The sequence below is a fragment of the Oreochromis niloticus genome, linkage group LG4, assembly GCF_001858045.2.
Source record: "Oreochromis niloticus isolate F11D_XX linkage group LG4, O_niloticus_UMD_NMBU, whole genome shotgun sequence".
NCBI classification, from domain to species: Eukaryota; Metazoa; Chordata; class Actinopteri; order Cichliformes; family Cichlidae; genus Oreochromis; species Oreochromis niloticus.
The window spans coordinates 21763569-21781696 of NC_031969.2; the positions used below are offsets into that span (position 1 = coordinate 21763569).

At 37.2% G+C, this 18128-nt stretch overlaps 1 protein-coding gene and 2 gene segments (V, D, J or C); all 3 read right to left on the reverse strand.

The window, feature by feature from the left end:
- Nucleotides 1-1236: 1236 nt before the first annotated feature.
- On the reverse strand, nt 1237-9226 carry LOC102083070 (immunoglobulin lambda-1 light chain). The gene is made up of 4 exons (XM_019357876.2): nt 9149-9226; nt 8693-9018; nt 2484-2517; nt 1237-1750 (listed from the first exon to the last, which is right to left on the reverse strand). The coding sequence occupies exons 1-4, from the start codon at nt 9186-9188 to the stop codon at nt 1428-1430; spliced, it is 723 nt and encodes a 240-aa protein (XP_019213421.1). The 5' UTR covers nt 9189-9226; the 3' UTR covers nt 1237-1427.
- Nucleotides 9227-10765: 1539 nt separating this feature from the next.
- LOC112846728 (Ig kappa chain V-VI region NQ2-6.1-like) lies at nt 10766-11251 on the reverse strand. The segment is given in 2 exon segments: nt 10766-11103; nt 11198-11251. Coding segments are annotated over 2 exon segments (378 nt in total).
- A 4699-nt stretch (nt 11252-15950) lies between these two features.
- On the reverse strand, nt 15951-16456 carry LOC112846729 (immunoglobulin lambda variable 3-21-like). The segment is given in 2 exon segments: nt 15951-16285; nt 16369-16456. Coding segments are annotated over 2 exon segments (423 nt in total).
- Between the last annotated feature and the right edge of the window lie 1672 nt (nt 16457-18128).

Consider the following 18128-nt stretch of genomic DNA (forward strand, 5'->3'; position numbering starts at 1 on the left):
TGTGAAGTACGAAGTGATTTTGGAGAAAAGGTGCTGGAGGAGCCATTTAATATAAGTATCAGGAGGAGGAGCTATGTCTCCTCCTCTCCTTTTTTCTTTTGTCTTCATTTGTCTATATAGCAACATAAAATATATATATATATATATATATATATATATATATATATATATATATATATATAGATATATAATTTTTTTTTTTTTTATTTAAGCGTATAATCAGAATAATGGGAAAATTATATCAAGGCCTCCAGAAGCACAAAGGCAATAATACCTACATTAAAACAGAATGGGGAAAAAGAACTAAATAGCAAAGGAGGATTGATCATCTATGTGGGTGACACAGAAGCTCAAAGAATTGAAGAGAATTTACTTGGAAAAAATTGAATTTGTGTGTTTCTTTGACCTTAAAAGCAAGGATTGTGGGTGACAACAGGAGGAAACAGTGTGGTCACATGAATGCCATTCACTCACAAAGTCTTTGGGTAGGCAATAAAATTCAAATATACTGGGACATTACCTGTCTAACACTAAGGGAAAGCTAGGGTGGGAAATCCCTGTAGATGCCATTGTGCTGTATCTTGGAGTAATTAAAATATTGTTGGTTACAAAAAACAGTACAAAGAACTGGTATATAAACGGAAAGCTTTACGAGAAGATAGCTTTCTTGCAAATGTTTGAAGGACACGCCTTTTCATAAAAGTGGAAGAAATGAATTGCCTTCATGTGTCATGGTCTAACAGTATTCAGCTAACTGTCTCTGAATGATCAAAGGATACAAACTGAAACATTTCGATTAAAAACAGCAGTTCCATTTTATTTTACAGAGAGCTGATAAGTCATTTACTTGAGGTTATAAATGAGTTACTAAGACCTGCAGGTGCATCCTGGGCATGAAGAAACAGAAGAGCATAGAGGTGATGCTTCACTAACTGAGTGTGAAGATTCATTTGCAAGTTTATAACCAACATTTTAAACCTTTGACACTTGCCCTCTCTGTTACTCAATATTGTTAAATGATGCTCTCTAGTGTACAAATATTACATAGCGTGTATTTCAGAATATATTTATGTTTTAACTATGGGAAGAAGACATTTAAAAAATGGTGTGCTTATGAGTGTTTTTTTCCTCTATGTGCCCCTCTCTTAAATTTAAGAGTTCATTTTAATCGTTTTAAATTTATGTTACTGACAAAAAACAGTGACACAATTTCTTGTTTACTGACAAGAAAACACATTTTTTTAAACCAATGCTTTTATTAATTTATTGCAAAACATGAATTCCTGAAAATACTTGTCAAAAACCAGCAAATGAATACATGACTTAAACCTTTTGCTTTATTCTGATTTCTAACATGTAAAGACTGTAATGAGCAAACAGCACAAGCAGTAAAGAAGCAGATTTTAAATGCACACTCTGGTCCTCGACTATTCAGTGGGACATTCTGACTTCTTGATGGTTTTCTCTGAAGTCTGTGAGCCCAAAGACACTTTACATGTATAAACCTTATCCATGTTCCAGTCTGATGTCTGGATGGTCAGAGAGCTGCTGATTTGGTAAGTCTGGTCTGGTCTCTGAACAGCAGTGCTGGTAGAGATCTCACTGCTCACTGGACTCCCACCAGCCAACCAGCTCACATCTGCAAAAGGCACAGACTGACTGGACAGACAGACCAGAGAAGCTGTGTTGGACTGGAGCTCAGCACTGGACGGAGGGAAGACTGTCAGGACAGGAGGAGGGAGGCTGGAGCCTGAAAATACATGAAAGATGTTCAGAAAACAAAAAAACAAAAACAGAAGAATGAAAGGAAAGGAGGAAACTAGAAATGAAGTCATAAAACCAGAAGGAATCAAGAAGAGTCAATATGGAATAAACATAACATTTGTTTTGGAATTAGAAGAAAACAATACTAATGTGATTGCAAAAGTACAGAAAAAATAATGCAACATATCATTTGAACTTCTTTTTACATTTCTCCAAAATAAAATATCACTAGCTACTCTTTAACTTTTCATGTAAAACATCTTGGATTTAATTCTACAGCTTTCTGCATAACATGTCAGCTAATGTGAATTATTTTCTTTCATTTCAAAGAAAACTGTTAAGCCAGGTTATTATCACTTCAAAACAATTTTGAACATTAGTAACACTGTTAACTACTATTGAAGAAAGAGAAAACAGGCCTTAAATGCCAACCTAAAAGTCAAGTAAAACATGAGAATGATAAGAGCGAACAACAACATATTTCACATAATTTTCAGTGAACAACATTTATATAAAAATATACAAATTTGTTTTGAAAGCTTTTCATATTTTTTTAAATACAACTAACCATGTTTTCTGTACAAACAACAACATGAAACTATTTTAATTTGTACAAAATCATAAAAATGATGCTGAACAAGAAACATATTGAATTAAGTAGTCATCAGCAGATTTTTGCAAAATCTCTCTTGTTTTATGATCAGTTAAAAAGTACTTACTTGTCACAATCAGCTTGGTGCCTTGTCCAAATACCACAGTGATTCAGTTTGTATACATGGCTGTACAAAAACCTCCTGACTGTCACTGATGAGGGGAGAGGAACTGAAACATCCTGTAGAGACCAACTTATACTGTCAACATCTCATTCACTTCATCTGTTTGTATTTTATAACTGTCTTCCTCTCTCTGTGTAGTCATGTTTATTCCTTTGTGTCACTTGTTTTGTGTAAGACTTAATGAAGTCCTCATTACTGATCTGAATTAAACAGAGCTTCACTGTCTCTCAATAAGATTTTGGTCACAGTCTGGTTCACTATGATGGTGGTTTGTTGGGAGTCTTCCCATGTCTGACAGGAACTCACTGCAGAGTCTCCTGTCTCTGCATGATTAATAATAGACTTGAAATCAGTGTTTGGTCAATCTTTATGAGGAGAATCCTGCTCAAAATGCAGGTGAGCTGTAAGAATGACAAAATCTCAGAACTGAGGAGCTTTTTTAACGTTACATTTGAGCAGGTTAAAGGTTAAAAAAAGGAATAAAAAATGAGCAATCCAATGCTAAATAACATATTATATGAAGTTAGTCCAACTCAGTGTAACGTACAATCTTCAAGTGAAATAGTCAAGACAGCATGTGTACTGCTCAAGAGGTTTTTTGCCACAGTGTGAACAACAGTGTCTTCTGTTTCTGTGCACTTGATAGTTAAGTGGTAAGTTATGTCTGATGAGGACAGAGTTGGATCTGTCTGAGGGGCATCTTGTTTCAAAGCTGGCTGAGCAGTCAGAATACAGACATCTTAGAACATACAGAGGAAACCCTCCAGGAACTTGTTTAACCAGCTAACAGAATTCGTATCATCTCTCTCTATGTTGCAGTTGACAACAGCTTGTTGACCTGAAGAAACTGTGTGGATAGCAGGTGTCTGGGTCAACACTATCACTGCATCAACATCTGCCTAAAATGACATAAAAAAAAAAACAACAAGTCAAAGGTCAAAGCTTTACTTCAAAATATACAAACTGTAAAGCAGACCAGTAGAACATCTCACATGTCGGAGCAATGATGAACTTGAACAGGGTCCACAGCATGTTGTCAGTGTTTGGTGAAACTGTTGAGCAGGGGTAAGAAGGTTATAGTGAGAAGAGACGAGACACTGAATCTTGTAAAGACCCAGAGGAGAAGAGAACTATAAGAAAAGGAGATTTTGCAAAACAGCTTTCATTCATAGATTAAACCTAAACATTTCATTGGATCAACTAATAGTAATAATTTTTAAATTCATATAATGGAGACTCCATGTATATGCATTATTATTTTAATCGGTACAGCAAGTAAAGTAAGTACTGACCAGTTGTCCAAGTAAAAATATTTCTAAAGGCCTTACTGACATGAAATTCTCACCAGATGACAGAAACAACCTATCCAATTCACACATGCAAAGAAATCAAACCATAGATTTCCATTAATTAAGTTACATGTAATATTGAGAAATGATTCAAAGAAAAAGTATTGAACACAGTTACTGAAATTTATTTAATACTTTGTATAAAAGTCTTTGTTGGTGGTGACAGCTTCAAGATGCCTCCTGTATGGAAAAAACTAGTCGCATGCATGTCTCAGGTGTGATCTTGTGCTGCTGCTGTTTCACATCTGACACCTCAGCCACTTCACACCTCCTCTACTCTCCCTGCTCACTACTCCCACCCCCAACCACAGCATCCAGCACACATCCAACACACGACTCCAGCCTGTCTCTCTCAACCACCCAGGTTAGGAGGGAACTGAGGAGGATTAAAGCTAAGAAGGCAGTGGGTCCAGATGACATCAGCTCAAGGGCTGTCAGGTCCTGTGCAGATCAACTGTGTGGGGTGATGGAGCACATCTTCAACCTGAGCCTGAGGCTGGGGAGAGTTCCACAGCTCTGGAAAACCTCTTGTGTTATGTTTTTTTGATTTCTCCAGTGCCTTTAACGCCATTCTTCCGACAGTCCTGAAGGATAAGCTGGAGAACTCACGCAATGTTCCCTCTAAGCTGTGCGCGTGTGCAATTGCACACTGCTGGCACGGTCTCTGCGCACAGAAAATCTCCGTTGCGCACAAAAAAAAAACTAACCTATCCCATAGTCCAGCCAATGATGCAATTCACATTCGTATATACGCAGCCAATCAACGTCGTTGACAGGCTATGACAGCGTCCTTATGTGCCGACACCGGTGTTTTATCTAGCAAAGCGGCGTGGCTGATGTGGAGTGAAGCCACGTTAATGACAACGTGTACAACCATTGGAGATGTGAGCAGGACAGATGGAACAATTGATGAAAAAAGTGTGGACTTTATACCAGTTTTTAAATTGTGTTGATAGGCCACATAAAACCAGAGTTATGATAAAAAATATATGCAATGTTTGTTTTTTTTCCTTAATACTATCATTGTTTATATTTACTGCAGGAAGAAACGGTAAAAACAGCGTTTTATAAGGAAAACGCTCGAAAGCACTCTCCGCCTGTGAGCAAATATACTATGTGGACCAATCAAAAAATGATATGGCAACATGGCATTTAGTTGTTTAGGAAGAGGGAAGTTTTAGGAGTATTTAAGGAGTTTAGGAGGAGTTTGAGATATGAGAGATTTGCGACGTTTAGCACAAATCTTGTGTAGTTAGTGTGTAGTGTAGTCAATAGTTTTGTTGTGTGTGTCAGAACAATGAGGCGACTGCTGAATGTTACAGGTGTTACAGGAGTGATACATCTCCTGTTGTCAGGCCTGCAGGTATCAGGCTGTTGTTCTCCTTTATCTCATAGTGGACAGAAATTATCTTTTGGAGTGGCACAAATAATTTGTGTGGCATCAAATTTGATGCAGAACACCTGATTGTTCTGTAAATAGTTTGACATGTTTATTTTAAAAACCGCCTTGGCTGCATTTTTAGGTAAACAGCTGCAAAAAACTTTGTTGTTTGCAAAACTGAGTTACTTTTTTGAAGAAGTAACTATATCATTAATTGCCCAACATTGGTCATTATATACTGTATTTTGCAGACAGAGAGTTACAGGACGCTCTCCCAGACCACAGACTCATACTCATAATACAAAAAAAAAAGTCAGAGCAAAAAAAAAAAAGTTGTGTTTTCAAAATTGGAGTTCAAGTTATTTTACACAGGTCATGAACAGGATTTTTTTACATTTTTCATTGTAAGTGGGCTAAAGCAGTTAATTAAAAGTAGTCTAACATAAATGTAAATGCTGTAATTTCATTATTTTAATAAACCATGTAACTTGGATGGATTTGATGCTGGCGTGACCACAGTGCACACGTGTAATGTTGCTCACAGTGGTCCAAGGGACGCTCAGGGAGTTTGTGTGTTCGCTCAGACACATGAAAAATTAGAGGGAACATTGCTCATGAGTGGACCATGACCTCACAACATGGATACTGGACTACCTCACCGACTGATCACAGTATGTAAGAACTCAGGTCTGTGTGTCAGATGGGGTCATCTGCAGTACGGGGGCCCCACAAGAAACAGTTCTGGCTCCGTTCCTCTTCACCATCTACACTGCAGACTTCTCCCACAACTCCACCCACTGCTTCCTGCAGAAGTTCTCTGATGACTCTGCAATAGTCGGTCTCATCACTGATGGGGACGACAAGGACTACAGAACACTGACCCAAGGCTTTGTGGACTGGTGCCAGCAGAACTATCTCCAGATCAACACTGGAAAATCATGGAGCTGGTGATAAACTTCTGCAGGCACAAATATCCTCCACAAGGTATGGACATTGAGGCTGTGGATAGCTACAGGTATCTTGGTGTTCATCTGAACAACAAACTGGTTCTTTCCTTCCTACTGCTGTCAGACTCACAACAAAGACTTTGCAGCTGACCAAACACACACATCCACACATGTGCAATAACACTAAATGTAATTTTTTTTCTGTTGTGTATAGTATTTTATTCTATTTCATATAGTATGTTATTCTTTTTATCTTATCATATTCTATTGTTTTTCTTAACATGGTGTACAATATGACACCAGAAAGGCAATTTTGGTTTCATCTGACCAGACTATATTCCCCCAGTATTTCACTGGCTTGTCTAAACTTTAAACGCACTTCATCATGCATTTTCTTTAGCAATGGAGTCTTACATGGTGAGCGTGCAAACAGGCCATGACTGCCATGGCCTGTTTGCACGCTCACCACAATGGCATGAATGCATTACTTATTGTTTTCTTTAAAACATTTGTACCTGCTGATTCCAGGCTTTTGTGCAGCTCTCCACAAGTGGTCCTTGGCTCTTGGACAAGCCGTCTGATAATTCTTTTAACTCTTCTCTCTAAAATCTTCCAGGGAGCACCGTGTTTTGGCCAGTTTATGGTTAAATTATGTTCTTTCAACTTCTGGATTATGGCCCCATCAGTGCTCACTGGAATCTTCAGTAGTTTAAAATTTTTCTGTAACCAATGCTGTCATTATGTTCTGCAACAATAAAGTTGCAAAGGTCTTGAGAGAGCTCACTCGTTTTATGCATCATGACCTTTTTTTTATTGTACTTCGTACAGGGAATGGCCTATTCCCCATACATATGGAATATAAAACTAAGTAAAGAGATGGTATAGATAGAGGTGGCAAAAGTACAGACTCTCTTTACTTAAGCAGAAGTAAAGAAAAGAATCACAGTGCAGTTATTTCTAATATGAGCTTCAGCAGATTTTCTTAGCTCTGCCCATATGATCAGCTGACCTGCTGCTCTTTGTGGATTTACACAACTGAATTCAACAAGCTGTCAGCAGTTTCACAAGTTATAATGCACCTGCACTCCACTGAAACTACATTGCTTATACTGTCTTTATACTAGAGAGTATACAGTTAATATAAAGTTGGAATTCAGTGAGTTAATCTAAGCATCAAAATCTTAAATGCAAATTCATCTCAGCTACACTTAACCTGCCTCTGACAGTGAGCACCAGTGGTACTGTGCAGCAGTCCAACACCATGCTTTACTGTGAATTCACCACATTAATGCAATTTGAAATTACCTTACACTCGGAAAAAAAAAAAAAAAAAAAAAAAGTCACTTGCTCCTCTTCTGTAGAGTTAGCTAGATTCTGAAGTAACGCAAGCACAACTCACCGACACCTGCACTTCTTCCAGACCACTTTTATTCCTGAGCATAAACACTATAAATGAACCAAAAGTAACAAGTCTGAAAATGTAATGAGTACAAAGTACAGATATTTGTCTTAAAGTGTGGCTAGTAAAAGTAAAAATAAATGCTACTTGAGTATAGGAACAAAATATTTGTATTTTGTTCTCCCCACCTCAGGGGACAGAGAACCTGTTCCAAATGAAAGTGAGCTGTCAGAATGACAAATACTTGACAAAACTGAGGAACCCCTCCATGAACTTGTTTAGACCATCTAACTTAATTGAACCATGTTGCAGTTGAGAACAACTTCTTGACCTGGAGAAACCTTGTGAACAGCAGGCATCTGGATAAACACTACCACTGCATTAACATCTGCCAACAAACACAGAAAAATATGCATGAGATGTCTTTCTCCAAAGAGATGGGCTATGAAACAGATGAGAAGAACATCTTACACTTTAGAGAAGTGATGAGAGAGCAGACAGTCCCCAGCATGTTGTCAGTGGGAGGTGTAAACATCCTTTAATATTCAGCTGAGATATGAAAACAATTGTAATGAAAAGAGAAGCAACAGATAAAATTTAGCTGAATTTTCACTTCATATGAAACATTTTTATCCTCATTGTGCAACTTTAACAGTATCTGTTTAGGCTGATTAATGTCATTTACTGCAGCTAGAATGTGACAGTTATCAGAGTTTTAGACAATTGTTTGTTAATTTTTTTAAAATTTCAAAACACGCACAGAATTGTGTACAAAATATATGACAATTTGTGTTGTTGGTGGTCGTCATATTCCTCGATAATTTATACTTTCAGTGATGAATGTTAAAATCTATCAAAAAGAGTAATTCCGTGTTTATGAACAGACTGACATTGGTGGGTTTTCATTGATGAACATTAAAATAAATCAAAAAGAACAATGAAAAATAATATTTGAAGGTGGTGGGTTTACACTGAGTTTGTTGAATGGGTCTTTTGTCAGCATGTGAAAAAAGGAGCATCAAAAAGCAGAAGTAACAGTGGGGAGGTTTTTGTCATACTGTAAATCAGTGTGATACGAACTCATTAACAGAGCCGTCCCACGTCTTACAGTAATAGACTGCAGAGTCTCCCTCCTCCACATTTTTGATGATCAAATGATAATCTGTTGTTGACTGATGAGTGGATGTGAATTTTGGAGCAGAGAACCCAGAGCCATAGTCTGGAGAACTCCAGCTATGATACATCCTCAGCACAAACTGAGGAACTCCTCCTGGAATCTGTTTATACCACCGTGCATCATAGTTATCAACAGTCCCCAGGTTACAGTCCATGGTGGCTGTCTCTCCTTTCCTCACTGACACAGCAGGAGATTTCTGTGTCACCACCGTCACACCACTCACACCTGCAAACAACATAAAGACACAGAGTCAAGAGAAACACACTAACATTAGTATATATGTGTCAAGAGAAACACAAGCACATATGAATCCAAAACCTAACTTCTAATCTGAAGTATAAATGAGGTTCCATACATGTTAGAGCAGTGATGAGAGCACAGAGAGTCACCAGCATGTTGTCACTGTGTGTTGAGACTTGTAACTTGTAACGAGATTGCATTGCTTGTGTAGGAGGAGAGGAGGTGTGAACCATTAAATATGACACTGAAACTCAGAGAGACTGACAGGAGGAGCTAAACCTGCATATTTTGTGATGTATTTGGGTGACTTATGTTCAGTGGAGGTTAATTCACTATTTGTATTAATAATTATTAGTGATAGTGATGTCTCCCTCCTCTCCTTTAAAATTGTAGTGCTATATTTTATTATTATAAATTGTTTACTATGTCCTTCATATTTATTATTGATGCTTTAAACATTACCAGTTTTTATGTTTGGACAAAAACAGAGCAGAACCCCACTAACTGTTAGAATAACTGTTATAATTCCATAGTCAACATCCCCTAAAATGTATGAACTTTTATGTAAACTCACACGAAACCAGAGTGTTTAGGGTTAGGAGAACATTTTATAAAATGTTATGTCATTAATGAATATTGAACAACTGAACAAAGAGTTCAAATATAGAGAATAATTTTAGTAATAGAATTGTGTGGGAACCCTTTTTTGTCACATGAGTTTTGTGGTATTTCTCACAAAGTAAGTCACTGTGATACAGGCATTTTGATATAGTTCCCCCGATTCACAAAAACAAATACGAGCGGCTCTCATCTACATCTTGATAGTTAAACAATCAGATTTTTACTGGTGAGTAGATAGAAAAAGAAAGCAGAGCCATCTGTTGGAGGGTTATTACTGTGACACATATTAGTGCAAACTGATGAAACTGAGCACCACTGTTTCTAACACTCAGGATGCACCTGTACTAATCCTGGTGCATAATGCTGGTGGTGAATATCTGTTTGCACACAGGTGTGTACAAAAAGGTACTGACAGACACACACCATTGGTTGGCTGCTGCCTCTAAACATATCGTGATTTGTTGGTCTTGTGTGCTGCTCAGTAACATTCAGCTATTTATTATTTACTCTTATTTATGCTTATGTTGGTTGTTGCTGTGGTTTCCATACTATGTTGTTCTCTTTTTGCTTGTTTTTTTTCCCAGCAGGTTATCCAACAGATTTTCAGTGTCTTTTCTCTGTTTCTCTGTTTTTCTCTCCGTCTCCTTCTCTTGAGCCTCTTCCCAACTTCTCTTTTCTTCGTCTTTCTCTTTCCTATCCCCTGGTAAAAGGGGATAGGAAAGAGCAAAAGCCATAATGGTCCACTTGGGAAGATAAATCTGTTGGCCTTCAGACAATAATTCAGTGCCAGACGGGACATACAAAAAAAAAAAAATGAAGGAGAGTTGAGTCTGACGTCTATTAAATTGATATTACTTATAGATAACAGCATATACTATCAGTCTCCTTTTTTGTATATGATTATTTGAGTAGTTGTGACTGAATAACATGTGAATATTCCCCTCTTTGCTTTGTTCATGATTTTAATGATAAATATTATAAGAAAAAAAAATAAAACTGTATTTGAAGGTGGTGGGGTTTCAGTGTGTTTGTTGGAGGTGTCTTTGATCAGGATGTGAAAGAGCATCAAAAAACAGAAGTATCTGTGAGGAGGTTTTTGTCACAGTGTAAATCACTGTGATGCATATTCATCAACAGAGCTGTCCCATGCCTTACAGTAATAGACTGCAGAGTCTCCCTCCTCCACATTCTTGATGATTAAACGATAATCTGTTGTTGACTGATGAGTGGATGTGAATTTTGGAGCAGAGAACCCAGAGCCATAGCCTGGAGAACTCCAGTCATGACGAAACTTCAGCACAAACTGAGGAACTCCTCCTGGAATCTGTTTATACCACCGAGCATCATAGTTATCAACAGTCCCCAGGTTACAGTCCATGGTGGCTGTCTCTCCTTTCCTCGCTGATAAAACAGGAGGTTTCTGTGTCAGCACCGTTATACCACTCACACCTGCAAACAACAAGAAGACATGGAGTCAAGAGAAACACACTGACATTTAAATGTAACATGAGGTCTATTCTTCAGTATATTTTAGACTCTTTACATGTTAGAGCAGTGATGAGAGCACAGAGAGTCACCAGCATGTTGTCAGTGTGGGCTAAGAACTGAGTGGAGAGTTGGTAGTGGAGGAGCCATTTAATACAGCTAACAGGAGGAGGAGCATTGGAGTTTTTTTTTTTTTGTCTTGCCTGTATTACTAATATTATTATTATTATCACTGGTGTTAGTAATGCCTTGTCATCTTCTTCTTCTTTTTTTAGTTTGTTTGTTTGATTGTTGTTTTTAATTTTGGAATGGTTACTCTCTCCATATCATGAGACAGGATTTATAGTTGTTATATTTGATACTTAAACTTGTGCTTTATTCAAAAATTAAACTTTGATTTAAATTTTGCTATATGTAAATGTATCACTGTCTAGAGAACACTGTTAGATATTGTTAATGTCACATTTTTTGATGATGCTGATGTTCTTGTATATTTACTTCACTAAATGTTACATTACTGACTACTTTAACACTAACTGAAAAATTATTCTGTTCACTAAAAAAGGAAAAAGAATGATTTTAAGTCAATTCTTTTATTGAGGTAATCCATGTTAAAGAAAGGACCTGACATATACACAGTGCTGCAGGATTGGTGATGTTTTATTTACACTTTAAGTTCTTTGATCAGAATGCTTGTGCAGCTTTTTCAGCTGTCTAGCTCCCAGCACAGCTCTCTCCTCCAGTCCAAGTCACCTCCTGATATAGGGAGAGCCTGATTAGCTGATCATCCCCAGCTGCAGTTAAGCAGCAGAGGGGGTTGTTAATCAGTGCTGGACGGAGCAATGACCAACACCACAGAAGCACAGCCTGAAAATACAAATGCCATAAAAAAGTCAAAAACAGCAAAAGTCATAAAAAACAGAAAAGTCTGAAAGTGTAGCAAGTGACAGTTATAACATTAAAAGTTGTTTCCAACAACATTGAGTTTTCAGCTTAAAATTTCCAAACTATGATAAACCATTAAGGGAAAGGGAAGCAAAAAATTAAAGAAAACCTTTTTAAGAGTATCGCATCAAGTCAGTTAAACTTCTGGTCTGATCAGTTAAGAAGCAGAGGTTTGTTAGATTGTTAATCAATTTCAGCTCCTTTGGTGTTAATGCAATCAACAACAGGTGCACGACACAGACAATAATGAAAGAACAATCAAAACAGAAATGATTTCACACGTGGAAGTCACTGACATTTTCCCCTTTTACTTTTTCTGAGTGTATCTTCACTAGTTTTGCATTTGGCTAGGCTCAGTGTCATAGCTGGTAGCATGAAGGAAAACCTGGACTCCAACTCCTACGTGCCATTGTCAGAATATTTGTTGTCTCCCAGCACAGTCTCAACAGGGTGGAGAAGATTCCAGGAGACAGTCAGTTACTCTAGGAGAGGTGGACAGGGGTGCAGAAGGTCCCTAACCCGTCAGCAGGACTGGTATCATTTGTTTTTGTAGGGAGGAACAATCAGGATGAGCATTGTGAGAGCCCTACAAGAAGCATTGAGAATGTTAAGCTGCCTGTAACATTGTTCAGCATGACCACTCGTGTTTAGTCAGTGATGGTCTGGGGAGGCATATCCAAGGAGTGACGCACAGACCTCTACAGGCCAGCCAACAGCACCCTGACTGTCATTAGGTATCAGATATAATCCTTGGACGCATTGTGGAACCCTGCGCTGGTGCAGTGGTGCAGTCCTGTACCTACTAGTACCTACTGGTACATGACAATACTCATGAGGAGAGAGCATACAGGCAGTTCCTGAAGACCAAGTGAACCGTATAAGAGTAGAGTTGAGAGTAGAGCTGCAGTAAAGATTAGTTATAGAGCTGAACTCCATTTAGTTTAGTTTATTATCAGAAGTTAATGGACCAAACCAAAGAAGTAAACAGTTAACTGCCTCTAATTTACCAAATTATAGTGAAATGCAGCCTGAAAATATAATAATATAAATCACATTTTATAGTCCAGGAAAGTCCCATCTAAGGTTACAGAGAGCTGACACAACTTCATTTGCATGAAGTCATAAAAGATACCGAGACCTGCTGATGGATCCTGGACAGGAAGAGAGGGAGGAGGAGATGTGATGCTTCATTAACTGAGTTTGAAGATTTATTTACAAATTTACAACCAATGTTTTAAACCAGTGTCACCTTTCCCTTTGTGTAGCCAGGCAGAATTGTGTAAAGTTACTCCCCATTCTACAGATATGGAAAAACATACATTTTTGGAGCACTTATTTAGAGTTAGAGTGGAAATTTTACATATGTGGTTACACACTGATTACGTTCTCGTATCTTCATCTTATTAAAATGTAACAATTTCAGGTTAGTCATTCATTTTGAATTTATGTTAGTGACTACTTTGAAAGTGTATTCTTGGATAATAAAAGGAAAACAAATGTTGTATGTCTAAAGCTTTTATTTGATGTATGAAAAATAGCAGTCCATTATAATATCTGCAAATAAACACATGACTTAAACAGTTTGCTTTATTCTGATTTCTGATTAAACTTTGCAATGAGCAAACAGCACAAGCAGTAAAGAGGCATATTCTAAATGCTTTGTCAACATGTCATTTCCCTCATCAATCTGTTTATATTTGCTGCAAATGAGTGGAAATGTTAAATGTCGTTCAGATTCCTTAAAAGCTGTAGTATATCTTATTCAGGTCTTGGTCACAGTCTGAATCACTCTTCCATGTGAGGAGGAGTGTTAGTGAGACAAGGGAGGTTACTAGTGCTCACAACTGGGTAAAATACATTTCATTACTTGATTACTAACCATTTAGATAATAGGAATGGGTTATTATGATTAACATTCAAGTGATGTTAACAGGATTGCACCTAGAAGAGAAGTGATATGAAAGCTGCTGAAGACACTGGGTATAGAGAAAATCAATGGGAAGAGGAGTTTCAGCAAATAAGCTCCCATTCACAGGTCAAATTTTGAGTTTCAAACGCTGATTATTAGATTAAAAAAAAAACCCTCTGCCTTATAAATGTGTCTCTGATTAATACAAACTAAATTTAAAGGAAGATTCTCTCACTCTACAAGATCTGAGTTATATTCACTATAACATTTTATTTTTGTGTAGCTGTATTATTAATAAGTATTTGATTATTGACATTACTGATAACCTTAGTGCAGCTGGAGTGCAACAGCCATCATGTTGTAAGAACTGAGAATACTGTCTATGACATTTATGTTACTTATTTTGTTTATTTATTATAATAGTGTATGTTAAAAACTGTTTTTTATCACTTTGGCTCAATTTTCGCAGCATCACTACTCTTAATGCAGTTCTCAAATCAGTAAAGAATTCCCTCACTGGCATTGCTGTTACACACACTGCCTGTATGTTTCACTACTAAAGATAGTTGTTACTGTGTTCATGCACCATTTCACTTGAATTTGACAACTCATCAAAACTCTTTGTACTTTTGTCAGTCACAATTCACAGTCACTCACTTTCCTGAATTCCAGCATTGCATTAATGCTTTCAGTGTAATTACTGCAAATGTTATTCACATATGTATGAAAAAGCAAATCCAGTAACACCCTGTGAGAGGTAGTGTTTTTCAGTCTTCTGTTCTTTAATTTTGGTGAAACAGTGCAAATTGTAACCTCAGTTTCCTGCTCTTAGCTGACAGGCGTGGCCCCCAGTGTGGTCTTCTGTTGCTGTAGCCCATCTGCTTCAAGGTCAGATATGTTGTACTTTCAAAGATGCTCTTCTGCAAAGCTTGTTTGTAATTAATGGTTATTTGAGTTACTTTTGCCTTCCTATCGACTCAAAGTAATATGGCCAGTCTCCTCTGACATCAACAAGGTATTTTCAGCAGAGAACTGCTGCTTACTGGATATTTTCTCATTTGAGTCCATTCTCTGTAAACCCTAGAGATGGTTATTCGGGAAAATCCCAGTACATCAAGAATGTCTAAAATACTCACACCAGCATGTCTGACATCAACTATCATTCTTCCTTATTCTGATTCTCGGTTTGAACACCAGTATAGTGTCTTGATCATGCCTGCATGGCTAAATGCTTTGAGTTGCTACTGATGTGAAATGCTGGTTAGATATGTGGGTTACTGTAATGAGCAGCGGAATAGGCATACCTAAAAAAGAGATGAGCTGATGTATGTAGTGTGACTTTATTGGACTATAGTCTAGTTCATGCCATGTTCTCAAATTTTCTTTTTCTGCTTTCTGATGTATGTAGTTTCACAAGTATTATTTTGCTTTTCTCCATTTCATCAGTTATGTAAAGTTTCAAAAAATATTTTGACATTTCATTTTTGTTTCTGGAATATCTTTTACTCTACATTATGCATACAGTTTTACAAAACTCTTTCCAAAGTCAGTAATGTTTTGAGAAGAAAAAAAAAACAAACACAAAAAACCCATTTCAATGACTGTCTTTGTAGGGTGGTGAAAGGTTGACATTCATTCATCCTAGTGTTGAAGTGATTGACTGAATATTCATGTTTTGGCAAATGTGAAAAGGATTTTTTTTATTGTTGAAGTGTGTGTTGCACAGGTGAGCCTGTGTTATAAAAAATGTCCTAACTGTTCGGAGAACTGCATAACAAGTGTTATAATGATTTTCTTGTAAGAAATGAGCAAAAACTTGACTGAGAAAAACTGCAGACAACACATTATCTGCAGTTGGTGGGTTTACACTGAGGTTGCTTGATCTCTCTGTTATCAGGATGTGGAAGAGTGTTAAAAAGCAGAAGTAACAGCAAGGAGCTTTTTGTCACAGTATAAATCACTGTGATACCTCCTCTTTCACAGAGCTGTCCCAGGTCTCACAGTAATAAACTGCAGAGTCTCCCTCCTCCACATTCTTGATGATCAAACGATAATCTGATGTTGACTGATGAGTGGATGTGAATTTTGGAGAGGAGAACCCAGAGCCATAGGTTGGAGAACTATTGCCACGATAAAACCACAGCACAAACTGAGGAACTCCTCCTGGAATCTGTTTATGCCAACGAGCACCACTGCCAGTAACAGTCCCCAGGTTACAGTCCATGGTGGCTGTTTCTCCTTTCCTCACTGATAGAACAGGTTTCTGTGTCAGCACCGTCACACCACTCACACCTGCAAACAACATGAAGACACAGAGTCAAAAGAAACACACCGACATTAGTATATGTGTGTGCAATATAAGTCAAAGTGGTTACATGTTAGAGCAGTGATGAGAGCACAGAGAGTCACCAGCATGATGTCGACGTGAACGAAGAACTGAAGAAAAGGTGCTGGAGGAGCCATTTAATACAACTAAGACGAGGAGGAGCTGTGTCTCCTCCTTTCACCCTATTACATCATCATGATATTTCTTCATTTCTTTTTTATTAACAACATGATGCATATATTTCAATTGAAGCATTAAAAAAGAAAAACGGGAAAAGTATCCCAAGGCCTCCAGAAGCACAAAGGGAATAATACTGACATTAAAACAAAATGGGAAAAAGAACTAGATATACAAATAGCAAAGGAGGATTGATCTGCTATGTGGGTGACACACAAGGTAAAAGAACTGAAGAGAATTTACTTGGAAAAAATTGAATTTGTGTTTTTGTTACACCTTAAAAGGAATGTATAAGTTACAAAAGCAAGAGACAGTCTGGTCACATAAATGCCACCCACTCACAAAACCTCTGGGAATGTAATAAAATCATAATATTTTGGAACAATACAATTCTAACTCAAAGAAAGAAGCCAGGCTGTGAAATCCCTGTAGATGCCAACGTGCTGTATTTTGGAGTAATTAAAGAGGATGTTGTGATTAAAAAAAAGATCAATACTGTATTCATGCTAAAATATTGCTCATTGTTTGGTTGCAAAAATAAAATAAAAAATAAAACAAAGAACTGAAATATAAAGGGAAATCTTTATGAGAGGATGACTTTCTTGCAAAGGTCTAAAGTAGATGTCTTTTCACAAAAGTAAAAGAAATGGATTGCCTTCATGTGTCATGGTCCTGGGTCTTCTGCCCAGTGTTTTGTTTTCATTCAATTCTGTTCTTGTTAGATATCTATAGATAATATCTTATATTAATGTGTCATTATTCAGATCAGAATCTTTACTGTCACTGTCACAGGTACAACGAAATTAAAAATGGTCCCCGATCAATGCATCATCCCTAACAATATCAAAATATAAATAAAACAATAAAATTCAATAAATAAAATAAATAGAATACTTAAAGTGCTAATAAGAAGTATCAGCAAACATTCACATACATTCCCACATACATGCTTCAGTCAGTGCATAGATTAATACAAGAGTGGCGTGATGGACAGTTTTTTTGTAGCAGTATTCAAATATGTTATTGCAGTTGGATTAAAGCTGTGTTTGAGTCTATTAGTCCTCACACTGATTGCTCTGTACTGTCTGCCTGAGGGCAACAGTTCAAACAGGGACTGGCCAGGATGTGAGGTATCTTTTATGATGTTTTGGGCTTTTTTAAGACAGCGGGTGTTGTGTAGATCTTCCAGTGTGGGGAGAGGGCAGCGTGGCCAGTGATCTTTTGGACGATGTTAAAGATCCCTTGGATTGCTTTCCTCTGAGCCACTGTGCAGCTATTAAAGTTAATGATGCCATGACAGTGGGAACATCTAAATAACTAAATAAATAAATACCAGAAAATCAAGAATACAGTTTATTGATAACTAAAAAATAAAAATACTGTTTGTAAAAAAGCTACATCCGGAATGAGACAGACTTACCTACTGGTTATATATAATGGTTTAAATGTTTAAAGCAAAACAGCAAATGACAGTAGAAAGATGCAGAAAGGTTTAGTTTCATAACTGAACTCTACTTAGTGCTGCTTTACAGTAAGTAAGTTATGTTTAGGCAAAAATCAAACAGTATTCAGCTAACTGTCTCTGAATAAAATAATGATATGAATTGAAACGTTGCCAGTAAACAGCAGTTC